The sequence below is a fragment of the Agrilus planipennis genome, unplaced genomic scaffold (genome assembly GCF_000699045.2).
Source record: "Agrilus planipennis isolate EAB-ADULT unplaced genomic scaffold, Apla_2.0 scaffold80, whole genome shotgun sequence".
Classification (NCBI taxonomy): domain Eukaryota; kingdom Metazoa; phylum Arthropoda; class Insecta; order Coleoptera; family Buprestidae; genus Agrilus; species Agrilus planipennis.
The window spans coordinates 811,563-825,352 of record NW_020438873.1 but is presented as its reverse complement, the minus strand read 5'-3'; the positions used below and the strand labels follow the sequence as shown (position 1 = coordinate 825,352).

At 32.3% G+C, this 13,790-nt stretch overlaps 1 protein-coding gene across 3 annotated transcripts in view; it reads left to right on the top strand.

The window, feature by feature from the left end:
• LOC108734796 (nucleolar protein 4-like) overlaps positions 1–12,179 on the top strand; it is a 45,225-nt gene extending 33,046 nt beyond the window's left edge. The window contains exons 3-10 of one of the 3 annotated variants that reach the window (XM_018466474.1): positions 1,458–1,532; positions 4,363–4,505; positions 6,140–6,283; positions 7,290–7,496; positions 8,302–8,448; positions 8,658–8,839; positions 9,099–9,271; positions 10,481–12,179. In XM_018466474.1, the coding sequence (XP_018321976.1) occupies positions 1,458–1,532; positions 4,363–4,505; positions 6,140–6,283; positions 7,290–7,496; positions 8,302–8,448; positions 8,658–8,839; positions 9,099–9,271; positions 10,481–10,644 (1,235 nt within the window). In that variant the 3' untranslated portion in view covers positions 10,645–12,179. Of the gene's footprint in view, positions 1–1,419; positions 1,533–4,362; positions 4,506–6,139; positions 6,284–7,289; positions 7,497–8,301; positions 8,449–8,657; positions 8,840–9,098; positions 9,272–10,480 lie in introns of all 3 variants that reach the window. The other 2 variants (XM_018466476.1, XM_018466475.1) reach the window with 2 other exon arrangements.
• The last annotated feature ends 1,611 nt before the right edge of the window (positions 12,180–13,790 follow it).

Sequence of the window (13,790 nt, the reverse complement as noted above, 5' to 3'; positions counted from 1 at the left end):
TAATACTGTCCTCCCAGGCAATCGAGAATAGCTAATAATAACACAATAAAAAAATGTGCATTATTTTACGTTATAAACAAATTAACTACGATAATTACATAAAGATACTTGTACAAAAAGGGCCATGTATAGTAGCTTGGGAAGGCAGACAATGGTAGTGCGGTACAAATTATTCCCACTGTGTATCCCTAAAATTAACTAAAATTAGCGTATTTTGAATTATGTGTAGCAGGGTTGGTAGTTGCCGCCTTTTTTCATGTTTGTGTTGCTTTGCTATCATTTCAAAGGAAGCAATGTAAAACAATTAACTTTTTCTAAAGATGTAGCAGCTAATATAGGGATGTAATGACAATTTAATATGTTATCAATTTTGCAATTGTTTTTGTTGATTTTGTAGTAGTAGTAGTAGCAGCAGCAGTAGAATTATTATCAATAAATTTCAAACTTATTATTTCGCTTTGGCATAGTTGTGGAACAGCGGAATTTAAATTTTTTGATTACCTTTTATATGAATACATACCTACTGTTAATGTTCACATAGAATAATGATACGATTGCAAAAGTCTAAATTGGAATTAAATGTAATTTAGTTTTTTGTATTCATGTTACATTTACCTACACCTGCACAATGCAATAACAAATACACCTATGTATGTACTTTAAATTGCAATACCAACTAAAGTATAAGTTCCAAATCATTTTTACTGTTGAAACAAAATAAAGCACTATAATCCAAAATTGCACATAAGGCGTTTGAGGATGTCACATTGAACGTCGAAACACACTAATTTTTTTAGTACTTTTAAGTTATAACGCTCTAATTAGTTTAATTCCTATAGAGATATAAGAATAGAACGCGTCAACGTGATGCTCAGAAGGAGAGAGAATGCTGCCGAGAGGTTCCTATTGCTGTTCTTTTGCAGTTAGTCAAGTATGCTCACTAAACAGTATTGAAAAGCAGAAACAACCTGTCTGCGCATACTTGTCTTACGAAAAGAAGATAACAACAAGGGCTTCTACGCAGATTCAATCCTAGCATCACAGTTGAGTACTTGAGTACAAGTTTGGGGATGGTGATGGAGTGACGCGTTGTATTTTTCTATTTCTATGTCAGCTGTACAGAACTCTAGTTTATTCCCTTGTACTGTTGAAACACTTATTAAATTTAAGTTTTTTTGTTAGGATTTGCAACCCTGAAACAGTTTGATTATAATAAATGATGCCTAGGTAAAAATCTACAACAAATTACTGTACACATCTAACATCTATGACTATATACTTTTAGTTTAAAACTTTACATTTCACGCTTTTTTTTGTTTGGGCTATTTTATTAATTTAATAGCACTACCCTTTTGCTTCGTGCAATTCCGAAAAGAAATGAGCAATTTTTGTTTATTTATGTTGTTTTCAATTCGTAAGCCAACCCTGCTAATATCGTGGTATAATTGGCTGTGCAGGATCAGCGAGTATGAAAGACACCGACAAACTGAAACTGATGTTGTTGGCATGGAACTACCACAACCAGGCTCAAGGTAAAATAATTTCATTCGTTTTATTAAACATACACTTATACTTTTTTTTTTTTGAATTCCACATTTCATCACTTAGTTTTAGAACGGGGCATATGCGTTATTTGAGATGTTACAGGAGAAGAAGATCATTGGGAATATTATCTAAAATCTGAGATACATGATGACAGTATTTAATAGTTGAGCTGCTGCTTTGACTTTTATAACTCGTAAAAAATAATATATACAATAGAATTACGTAGTACAAATCTCGGGTTATTGATATCTTTTTGGATAAAGATATCGTTCGTATTTTGGCTTAAAAATGATTAACAAACATTTTTTCTCTACTAGTTCTTGGTCAGTGGTCTGTTGAAAGCGTCAGACGTGGATCTCTTCTGCACGCCATAGACAGTTCCGATAGAATATTAACCGATTTACTTGCTGTCACTGAGCATGGTGAACGCCATCTGTAGAAATTTGAAGTTAATTAATGTTTGACAAGGTTCAGTTTAACGATATTATATCCTTAATTGAACATTAATGAACTCATAAAGAGTAACAAATTTCTAATAGATTGCGTATACTACTATTTGAGAATATTTTGATTTAAATTTTCGTAAATATTGCTCTATTGCAGTAGCGTGGAAGAAGAAATTTCAAAAATATGTTTGCATGATACTATGTAATTTGAAATAAAAGAAAAATCACACAACACTGGGTGGAATATTGCACATAAAGTCCACACAAATCTCCTGCTAAACTGTCTCTAGCATCCCCTATCGTTAAAGAGCAACTGTGTAAAGGTTGGGCCAGTACCTATGTGAATGTTGAACGCATTAAGGGGTAGTCTGGGAAATACGTAAGAGAAACAAAGTTCCACAAAACCCGCGAAAAGCAATTTACAACCGCCGTGGGTATGCGATACGAAGACATACTAGTTTACGGCTACAGTTTATTTGGGTCTTCGCTCATCTTGATTAACATCTCCAACTCTTTAGGTTTCCACCGAGATATAGTATTTGGTCCTAACCAAAATGGAAAAAAAATGAGAAGCTAGGACTACAAAGTACTTCTAAACGTTAAGATTACCCTCAGTCATACCATTTGTTTTTTTTTTTTCACTGGAACTAATTAATCGTCCCCTCCCCAAATAAAATCCGTAAACAGGACAAACGTATTCTTTTGATAACGGAACAACCATAAGGATGAATTAAAATTAATATTGGCTCTGTTTTGTATACGTAATTTAACGAAAAAAGAATAACGAGAGTCTGTAAATCTTCGCTGGGTGGGGAAGTTAATGAGATGACTCGAGATCTACGAAAATAGGGTTTATGTAAATGTAGAAAAAGATATTGATGATTAAATATTGGTATTAAAAGCTACAGTTGTGCACAGTAATATTAAATTAGTGGTAATTATCAGTAACCCAATTACGTAAATTAAAATGCATATTTTGCTTTGTCAAGGCGAACAAAAATAATGTTAAACTTTTTTTTTCTTTATACGTATGTTTCCACGCTGCTTTATTAGCCATTTTCATTATTGTAGACTAGTTTAATTTATCTTATTTACATTTCATGTAAAAGCTTGTTAATTTTCTTCAATAAAATGTAAAGATAGCAAATCATCGGCACTAAAAAGATTCTAAATTCGATTCATGAAATGTTCATGTTTTTATGAGGTAAAACATGGAATGAACGAAAAAATGAGAAGCGAATTGGATACAAAATGCCTCGCAGCCGAACGATACCTTTTTTATCAAATTTATAATTCATTTAAGTACATAAACATCATATAGCTGTTTGTAGGTTCGTTATTTCTTTCACTGAAGCATAACACTTTTATTGCAGCTTTTAAATATTGATTTGATGAAGTGTTAAATAGCTATAAAAGTTAATTGTGTAATTTAATTTGCGGTTTTGTTTGTTTCTATTACGAGTTTCATCGTAACAAATAGTAGGTGAATTTAAATAAACACCAGTAAGTACATTCAATATTTTGATATCGTTTAAAAACGAAAAATATTTTGGTATTCATATTTTTACTTATGTAGGATGTTCTTAAAATGTGTATATGTTACCGGAAATGTATACAATCCCGAGGCTATTTAGAAAATGTATAAAATATTGTTTCAATGATTTAATATAAAACACACATATCCTCGGAAATGTATATATTTTCTAGGAATTGTATGATATTCCGATATTGTACTAGGAAATATATAAAACTAATGCTATTTGTGAATAAAATACTTTAATATATCTGGCCTCCGGGGTGGGCTGTTATGTTAGAGTATTTTATTAACAGAAAACATTAGTTTTATACATTTCCTAGTACAATATCGAAATTTCATACAATTCCTAGGAAATTTATACATTTCCTAGGATATGCGTATATTAAAAAATGTTTAAAACAATATTTTATAGTATTTCCTAAATAGCCTCGGAATTGTATACATTTCCTTGAAATTGTATACATACAATTCTTAGATTTCATACATTTCGGGTAACGTATATTAAGAAAAAGTATGTACCGCTCGATCATATGAGAAATTCTTATGCAGTTAAACAATAAATTAAAGGCTATATCATCACAAAATTGAATAATATCTCCTTTTTCTTCTCTGATTCTTCCAGTTCATTTCAATAAATCTCAGACTCAATTCTTAAAAAATCATAAACTGCTCATTTCCGATATTTTCAGGAAAAACATCTAATCCGTTAACAGTCACCCGCATTAAAAAATATATTGAAAGAAAGCTGGTTTTTTATAAATGTAGGCAATAATAAATTGAAACAGAAATTTGTTATTTAATTTTTAGTCATTGTCAATTTTCTTGTATATTCAGGGCCGAGGAATGGGAGTAGTGACGTTCCCGACTTATCATCGTTGCCTGGAGGAGAAGACATGGCAGGTTTATGGGCACAATATCATTCGGCTTTAGGTTTAGCAAAGGGAAAAGCGACACCCCCTACGACGCGAGACCAATCTGTAAGTGTATTTTCATACAAAAATCAACCAAATAAGAAATTAGGCGAGTGTCATAACAAAGGCAAAAATTAATGTAAAATTTCAAGCAATTGTGGAAATTCGATCGTGTTCAGGAGGTTATTAGTGAAGTTTTTTGATAGCATAAATCATGAGTTTAGGGAAAACGCTCACCGTCGTTATTTAGGGCTTCTAATAGTTTCCTAACCGTGCAAAATATTTAATTTAATTTTATAAAAAGAAATTCCCTGCCGCTGAAGCGCTCAACACTGCTACCTCTAAGCGGTACTCGACATTGTCTCCCCGTTAAGGCCGACACGGAATTGTCGTTTTAATAGGAAGATTAAATACTTGTTATCAATCCTTTTGTTTTGTGATGTGACATTCGAGTTCGAATATGGGCGGAAAAATAGGTAAACAGTATAGAAACACTAGCATTGTGTTAAAATTGGCTTCCGCTGTAGGTTTTTCTAACAATGCAATAGTTGTTGACCTCCAACGATGCATTTTCAATTCAATGGACTTTGAAACTATTTGGTTTTACGTTAAATAATCAGGTATTTGTGAGATATTTCTTAAACTCTCAAAACTGCTTTTGTAGTTTGATTCCATTAGATTTAAAATTTAAACTGTCTACTACAATATAAAATAGAAGTTTCTCTGTGTCATTTTTGTGAGTTCAGTACTCTCTGGGGATCGTTCTATGGTTTTCGATAAGGTGCATCGTTAGTTCTGCATTTTTAATAATCATATTACATCGTCGTAGAAAAAGGAGTTCCTATACCTTAAAAGCATAAGAAAATAAAGACTTCTAGAGTTTTTGTTGGCTTTTGCAGGGTTCTGCGAAAAAAATCGCACAAAATTTGAAGATTTTGAAAAATTCCTTGTTCTTAAGGTTTGGCTGGAATTTTTTCCAATCCCTAAGAGTTCTGTCGAAAAGTCTTCTTGTACTTTAGTATGAACTTGACTATTTAAAACATAATTGAAAAATAGTGGTACCTAGTTCTTAGTAGAACTACACCAGGTTGTACATTTTTTCATACTATAAGCAATATTTCCACCCCAGAACTCTGGGTGGTGGTCATTTTTCGATTCTAAACGAGATATCTAGCATGCCACAATCCTACAAAACACAAACTCGTACGAATTATGACTAGAAGTACCCCCTGACAGACTTATTTTCGCGGAATTTCCGTTGGAGAGTAGCAAGTTTAAAAATCTACTCCACCTGAGTATATCACACCTAAGAACTTCGAACGACCAGAACCACACTTGATTGACTGTGTTAGAACCTTGCTGACTATTGTTCGACCGAAAACGATTCCGAAATTATGATAATGTTGGTCGAACTTCCGATTTTACTAGAATTATGTTCTACACCTACTTTTCATATATAAAAAGTAGGCATGCTCGTATAAAGGTCTGTGGCTGTATTTTCGTTAAAGAGATCTTGTTTCGCAAATTGTACTTACTTTCCTACGAAATAACATGTACTTACATGTATATTTGCATTTGTATGTATGTATGTATGTATGTATGTATGTATGTATGTATGTATGTATGTATGTATGTATGTATGTATGTATGTACGTATGTACTCATGTGTACTTCAAGTTTAACCGTTTTTCCTTTTTCAGAGTCCAGTGAATGCCGAGACAGGGTCAGCCCATGACGAAACCAGTTCCAGTGGTAACAAAGAAGATGAGGACGACGATGATGATGAGAGTGATGACAAAATTGACACGCAAACCCACGATCCCGAACGATTGAAAGCGTTTAATGTAAGTCAAAACCCCATAACGTGACCTCTGTTTTCAAAAAATCGTTTACAGCATTTTAAGTAAATAGTTTTTGTTTACAATGTCTAATAAATAATGATTAACAAGATTAAAGATGATTAACCATCTCAATTTTGCTTACTTGACTAAAAATCATATTGTTTCGCTTTATTGAGGAGATATCAAATGTATAATAAAGTTACTTTTGCTGAAGCCATTGTAAAGCGAAACATCTGTTAAATGTTTTTAACATAATATTGTAGAAATTAACGTTGGAGAATGAATTATCCATTTAAATAATATATTTCGTAAATTTTTAAATAATTTAATGCGAATTAGACTTTTACGTATTCTTCTGTTTTAAATTAGGTCATTCGACATTTATGTTACTTAAATCTCTGGTACTTTTAAGTGAAATACTACCTATACGCACAATATCGATTAAACCGCCTACCGCTATTGTTTAAGTACTATATGCAATAAATACGGCCAATCTCTTGTTGCATACAAATTTTACACATATAAAGGGGACAAAAGTCAGATTACGACATCTATAAAGGTTGATACTCCTATAATACAAAAAGAAATGATTCACACATCCTCACGTGTCTATTATCTTTCGGGGACAATTCATGAAAATCAAATCACATATTCATTTCCTTTGATGGTTTCGTCTAACATGTATTCTACTCTTCTGAATTATTTATCACAAGTTGAGGTCACTATTAATAAAACATAGGCAAGTACCTAAAAAAACGTAGTAAATCTTCCCTTGAAGCGAGAAGGATTTGACCCAAAATAGAGAACTGAAAAGGTTCGAGAAAAAAACATCGGCCGCAACTGTTACAAAATTTATCTAAAACTCGTCCCTGATTATATAGCGAAGATCATGGAAAACAGTCAACTTTTTGTCTTTAAATGTACAATATTCACGCGCATTTTGCGACCCATGAGATCATTATATACCTCTACCGTAGGAACAGCAAGTTAGTAGAATATTCTATTTCAGATGTTTGTGAGACTTTTCGTCGACGAAAATTTAGATAGAATGGTGCCAATAAGTAAACAACCAAAAGAAAAAATCCAAGCTATTATCGACTCTTGCACGAGACAGTTCCCAGAGTTTGCCGAAAGAGCGAGAAAGCGAATAAGGACATACCTAAAGTCCTGTAGAAGAAACAAGCGCGCTAGAGATCCAAATTCAGGATGGGATTCAGTAAGTTTGTTTTTGTTTAAATGCATCTACATATTTTTTATTTTTTTCAAATGCGATCAGTATTTCATCATCGTAAGGTCGTTCCTCCTAACACTGGTTGGACACGCATTCCGTTCTATCCTAAGCTAATCTTTGCAGTTCCCTAAAATTAGAACATCCCACATCCTTCACTATTTACAAACAGTAATCTAATCTAGGTCTACCCCTACTCTTCTTAACTCCTGTTTCTGCCTCTAATATGTCTCTAAGTAGCCCTGAGGTGTCCTACTTTCTTATTGATTTCCAGAGAGACCTCTGTTCTCCTATTCTTTTTAATACCTCTTCATTTAGAACGCTTCTAACCTTTTCTTTTCCGCCGCTCTCACCGTCCATGTTTCGCATCCGTACAGCGCCGCGCTCCAAACATACAATCGTTTTCGACATTCTAAATAAATTTTTCGCGAGCATTTCTTTTTATTGAAGGCGACTCGATCCTGCTTTGTATCCCTACTACTCCTTCCATCCTGACTTATCTCACTTCCTAGATACATAAAATCAGGCACTTCTTCTAATCTTTCGTCTCCTATCTTTATATTCGGTCTTTCTCTACTTCTTCCCTTGCATACCTGTATTTTTGTTTTACTTTTATTTATTTTCATACAATGCTGTTTCGTCAATATCGCTTCCATTTTATTTAAAGCTATCTCTAACTCCTCTTTGCTAGATGCTAATACTGTTATATCCTCTGTAAATCTAACCATGCCAATCCTTTGTCCGTCCTACTGTCCTGCTGTTTTCGTTATTGTAAGGGATTATTTTATTTCAGACTCGACCCACACCAGCCCATTTAACATCTGTACAAGCAGAACAAATTTTAGCTACAGCCTGTGAAAATGAAAGTCATAATGCCAAAAGAATGAGATTAGGATTAGAACCAGTTAGTCAACCAATGCCTGTTTTACCAGGCACAACTGTAAGTGATTCGACTTGTTTATATTACTCCTAATAATTACAATTTTATTTCATTTCGGTTGATATGTACTTATACTGTAATATATTTACGGTTTTAAATTGTAATATAATCTTACGTTTATTAGGATTTATTTGGGCGGTTTAGCTTAAGGGTTTAAATGAAATTTTTTGTTTATTTACGTTTCCACTTTGATTAATTTTCGTTTCCAGACTACCGATACAAGTGCCCCAACCAGTAGAAGTTTAGACCTTCCCGCAGGAGGAACTCCCGTTAAATTAGAAATAGATTCAGCGTCTGGTGCATTTCCTTCATCAACTACACCTTCCTCTACGCCCAACTCTATTAGCAAGGGATTATCACTTACACCAGATATTAAACCTACTTCACTGAGGTAATTTTTAAGAGATTTAAACAAAAATTGTTCGCAACGACTTGAAATGCACTACATGTTACTGATTCAGAAATAAAATATAAATAATGGCAATAGGAAACAGATCGAATTTAAACTCATATTTATCTATAAAGTTTAATATTCAGTAATTTGTGATTAGGGAAATAGAATTTTTGCTGGCTTGTAATAAATGCTGGCTTTTTATGGATTTTTGTTTGCTATTAAATAATTTCAAAATCCCTCATAAAATTTATTTCAGCATGTCATGCGGGGGTGGAATTCCCGTCAATGGAATAGGGTTATCAAGTACACCTGGCGCAGCACCCACGGCTATGTACCGCCCCAATTTTTCTCAGGCATTTCAAAGAGCTGGCCCATATCCTTTGTTTCCGGGACAGCCGTTTACTACCGGAGCACCACTGCTAGCAAATGGTAGGTTTTCACTTTGCATACAAAAATATTTAGCAGAAACAATTTTTGAAGGGTGTTAAAGTTGACGTGTGATATTTTCATGGTTAACATTAGTAATAGGGGAGACCGGGGATGGTTAACTAGTAGTTTTTTACTAAATAGTTCATATTTTTTTTGTTTTAAGGTATATAGACAAGAAAAGCATGCTAATTGATAGAAAATCCATTAACCTAATAAAAATATGTAATATTTAGTTCTTAGTTTAGTATAATAGTGATGATTTAATGCATTTTACAAAATATTAAATCTTAGTCAATCTACCCCTGGCCCGGGGTAGGTAGACCATATGCCCGGGGTAAGTTGACTCATGTACCAGTAAGAGTCAAATCATGAGAAGGAGCAAATAATTAAACATTTTTTTAATATAATTGAACCTTTTGTTAAAAAATAAACTGGCTAAAGTTTCCTCTTCTAGATTAGTAAAAATTTGTCAATTTTTTATATATTCCACTGTGTCCAGGGTTAATTCTGCTCTCGTCAATTTCGGATTCTGTTCTAATTTTTCTTTTAATTTGGCCACGTAACGATTTAAAAGTCCAATAAAAAGTTAATTTATGTGTTGTTTTCAACTACATATTTCATTGGGGTTGGTTGAATAATTATTCAACCAGCCCCGAAAAAAATTGGTCTACCAACCCCAGACGCCATTTTTAATTTTGATCGCATGGCTAGCCTAAACACTGCCGTTGACTTGAAAAATAAGATATGAAATATGATAAATGTGCCCTCATTAAATGCTAGGACTAATAGAAAAATGATTTACATAAAACGAGTAGGCATCAGATCAAAAAATACAATATATCAAAATATTACTTATGTAATTGAAATATGAAGAACATGTCAGTGTTCGAAAACAACGCACGACCGCGTTGTGACACTTCAGACAACTGAGCGGAACGCGAAATGTAATGCTTGGTTATGACCCCTATAGTCAACTATCCCCGGTCTCCCCTAGGGTAAATTCTCTTGAATTGAAATGCTGGACATGTATATGTAAGACAATTAGGCGAAGGAATATTTGATACTTTCAAACGCGAGTTGATTTTTTACACGGAAATTCAAAGTGGAACAAAAAACTGATAGATCAGTAACTGAAATCAGCTAAAGTTGCAGATCTAAAGCACTTAATCGATCACATCGATTTTTAACTCGTTTTTTTGCTTATTGAAGGGCCTACTGATTTAAGTATGAAGCAGAAACCTTTACTTAATCACAAATTAAGCGCAGCAGAAATGTCAGCGGTTCGTCAGTTGATAACAGGGTATCGTGAATCCGCAGCGTTCTTGCTTCGATCAGCGGACGAGTTGGAGCAACTTCTACTTCAACAACAATAACATATTCTTTAAATTTCAAGTAAAAAAAGGCAACAGTTAAGTGTTTATGACTAATTTCTTTTAGATAAGGAACCAATTTAATTTTTAATTACTGTAATCAGTAAACGCGAAACACATTATTTCCTGTGGAAACGTTTAATGTCTTTTGATAGTCCACAAAATATGCATATTTGTGTATAAATATATCTGTACACTAAGCACCAAACAATTTACACCAAAGATTCTGCGTAATATTTATTTCTCAAAATTTTGACTTCTACGAGTTTCTAGAATCTCAAAGTTATGAAAAGAATGACATACTGACAAAAAAAATATTTGGTGACAAGTGTGGTGCTGATTGTATATTATTGATGCAATTTTTTATTTTCGTTTCTCTTTTGAAATCTATTTTGTCTAGTCTATATTATATTTAATTTGAAGGAAGTGACTAAACAACCGGCCGGTTGGAATTCTAGTGTCAAGAACTAAAACAACCGACCACTTGGTCATACAAGTTCTGATACTTTAGCTCATATAATCGAACCAATACGTGGTTCATTGCTCACCCATCTCACTAACCGGCTCGGGTTCTAACCCCCGCCGATCTTATGCTTTCTTCATCTGAATTCATGTTTATTTTTTACTAATCTCATTTTTCTTTCAAATGTTATGATATACTTGCAGTTTCTTATGGTTAGTTTAGGTTGCCATGATTATCTCCAATTGAATATATGTATAATTAAATCGAAAAAGAATAAAATTTAGTTTTGTTCCGAACGACAAACAGGCGTTGCTGCAGCTGCGCTGACTTACTATTGATTAATAATATCCTATAAATATAAATTACCGATTTAAGCAAATCAAGTTAAACCGTTTTACCTTCTTTCTTTAGTAATTTATTTAAATCCCCCTGAATTTTTTACCCTTAACACCGGACGTCCCACTGGTAGGTTGTGTAGTTGCTTCCTAATTTAAAACGTTAATGCTACTCTGATATATTTTTGAATTGAAGATGGAGCGGTTGAAACCACAAATTGGATTTGAAAAATTCACAAACTTTCATGTACAAAAGAAAATAATGTTTCCTATAATATATATTATCTACTGATGTAAGTAAACTTATAGCTGAAAAAAAATACAGGGAAATGTATTTAGACTACTGTTGAAATTTATAATGCAAAATTTTTATTAATTAATAACTATACCAAAGAGAATTAATTGTAAATATGTCTTCTATTTGTGAGAATCCTTCTATATACAAGTGCAACTATAAACAGTCTTTAATGTAGCTTTATTATTATTTTTTTATCGACTTCATGTTAAGTTATTGTTCAGGTTAATTAAAAATGTAAACTCAATTTTTTGCTATATGTATACATTTGTTTTTAGTCAAGCTTTTGAGTGATTATCGTATAGTCGAATTAGATTTCCTTTTCTTAAGAGAGCTAGATATCGATCAAAACAAGGAGTTTACATTGATCTGAGCAAATATTTCTGTGATTGTTACAGTAAATGTAAAGAAAATTGAAAATAAATTTAATTTTTTGTAAACGCTACTGGTAAATGTGTAAATTTAATACATTCCATTGTATTTCTCTCAGTGTATATAAACATTAAATTAAATTGTATTTTAATCTAAATCACTGCCACATTTTGTGTATGAATAAAACAATAGATGAAATGTCGTATTATAATTAATTAAGTATAAACTTTACACACTTTTTGAAAACTATGTTAAGTGATTAACACGAAAATATTATCATAATTTAAATTTCGGAAATCTACATATTTCAAAAGTACTTTAGAATTTTTGTTGCGTTAAAAGTACGCAAAATTAGTTAAGGTGAGTTAGATGAATTTGTAAGTTCATGCTTTCTAACCGGTAAGTAAAGATTTTATGTTCCTTTTTCTAATATCTAGTCTCATGACCGCACAGAAAACGGATAGAAGGAAATGAAAAACTTTTGGATATATCACATCCCGCATATTAGATAAAATGTTGCTCGTTAAGCCCTAAAATGTTTTTTATCCCACGATTACGTAAAATGCTATTTAATTTATTCATAATTTACGTATTTTTTCCCAACTTATACTTTTCTGTTTTGATTATTAATAAGACAAATATACACTGAAATTTTAAATTCGATAAAATGTGCCATCAGTATTAATGGGAAAATGGTTGAATACGGGTAAGTAAATACAAGTATAATTAAGTTAAATACTTCAAAATGTCTATAAAATTTTGCAAAGAAAAGTCGAAATTTATAAATCTCACTATGTTGCGGCTTCAATTAATATTTGTACATATATATATTCAATTTTGTTAGTGTTTATAATTTTTGTAAATATTTAATTTTGTTCGTGTTTTTTCAGGTAGTCAATATGTTGTATTCTATTCTAGTTGTATTCAATTTTAAGGCATTTATTTGTGTAAGTATAGGTAAATATTATTTTTCTTAGTATAGGTAACTCAGTAATTTAACAAAGAGATCGGACCAGGTAGGTCTCACAATATCAGTAATCAATGGAAAACCCAAGTCCGTAGCTACGTCATCACTTCGGAATGTACCGAAGATACCGGAGGGGTGCGTAGTGACGGCGAAGGGGTAATGTGTACGATAGGCGTTGCCTATTTTGTGTCAACGTTATTTAAACAACGACAATTCAAACTTTTAGTATTCGATATTCAGCATTCAACATTCGATATTCAGCATTCAACATTCGATATTCAGCATTCTACATTCAACATTCAATCAAATCGACATTCAAAATTCAGCATTCATCTATCAATTCAAATCAATCAACAAGTATTCAATTATAAACCATATTCAATATACAATAAAATAGTAAGTGTACATAGTGTATTATATTGTACAAAATAAACAACAAACAAAAAAAAATGATTTATTCGTCAACAAAATCCGAAAGAATATATGGGACAGTGGGCGAATACTGCAACCACCGAACACACTATCTTTATTTTGGGATTTCTAATTTGTTAATTATTAATATGACGTAAACGATTATTTTACAACTTAGAAATTCGCTTTTTTGATATCTGGCTGATATCGAATACGCCATAAAGTATAAGATATAAAAAATTAATCGCTTCCAATTAAATGTACCACTTAATTAATCAAAATATTTTCGCGAAGGTGTTCAATTAA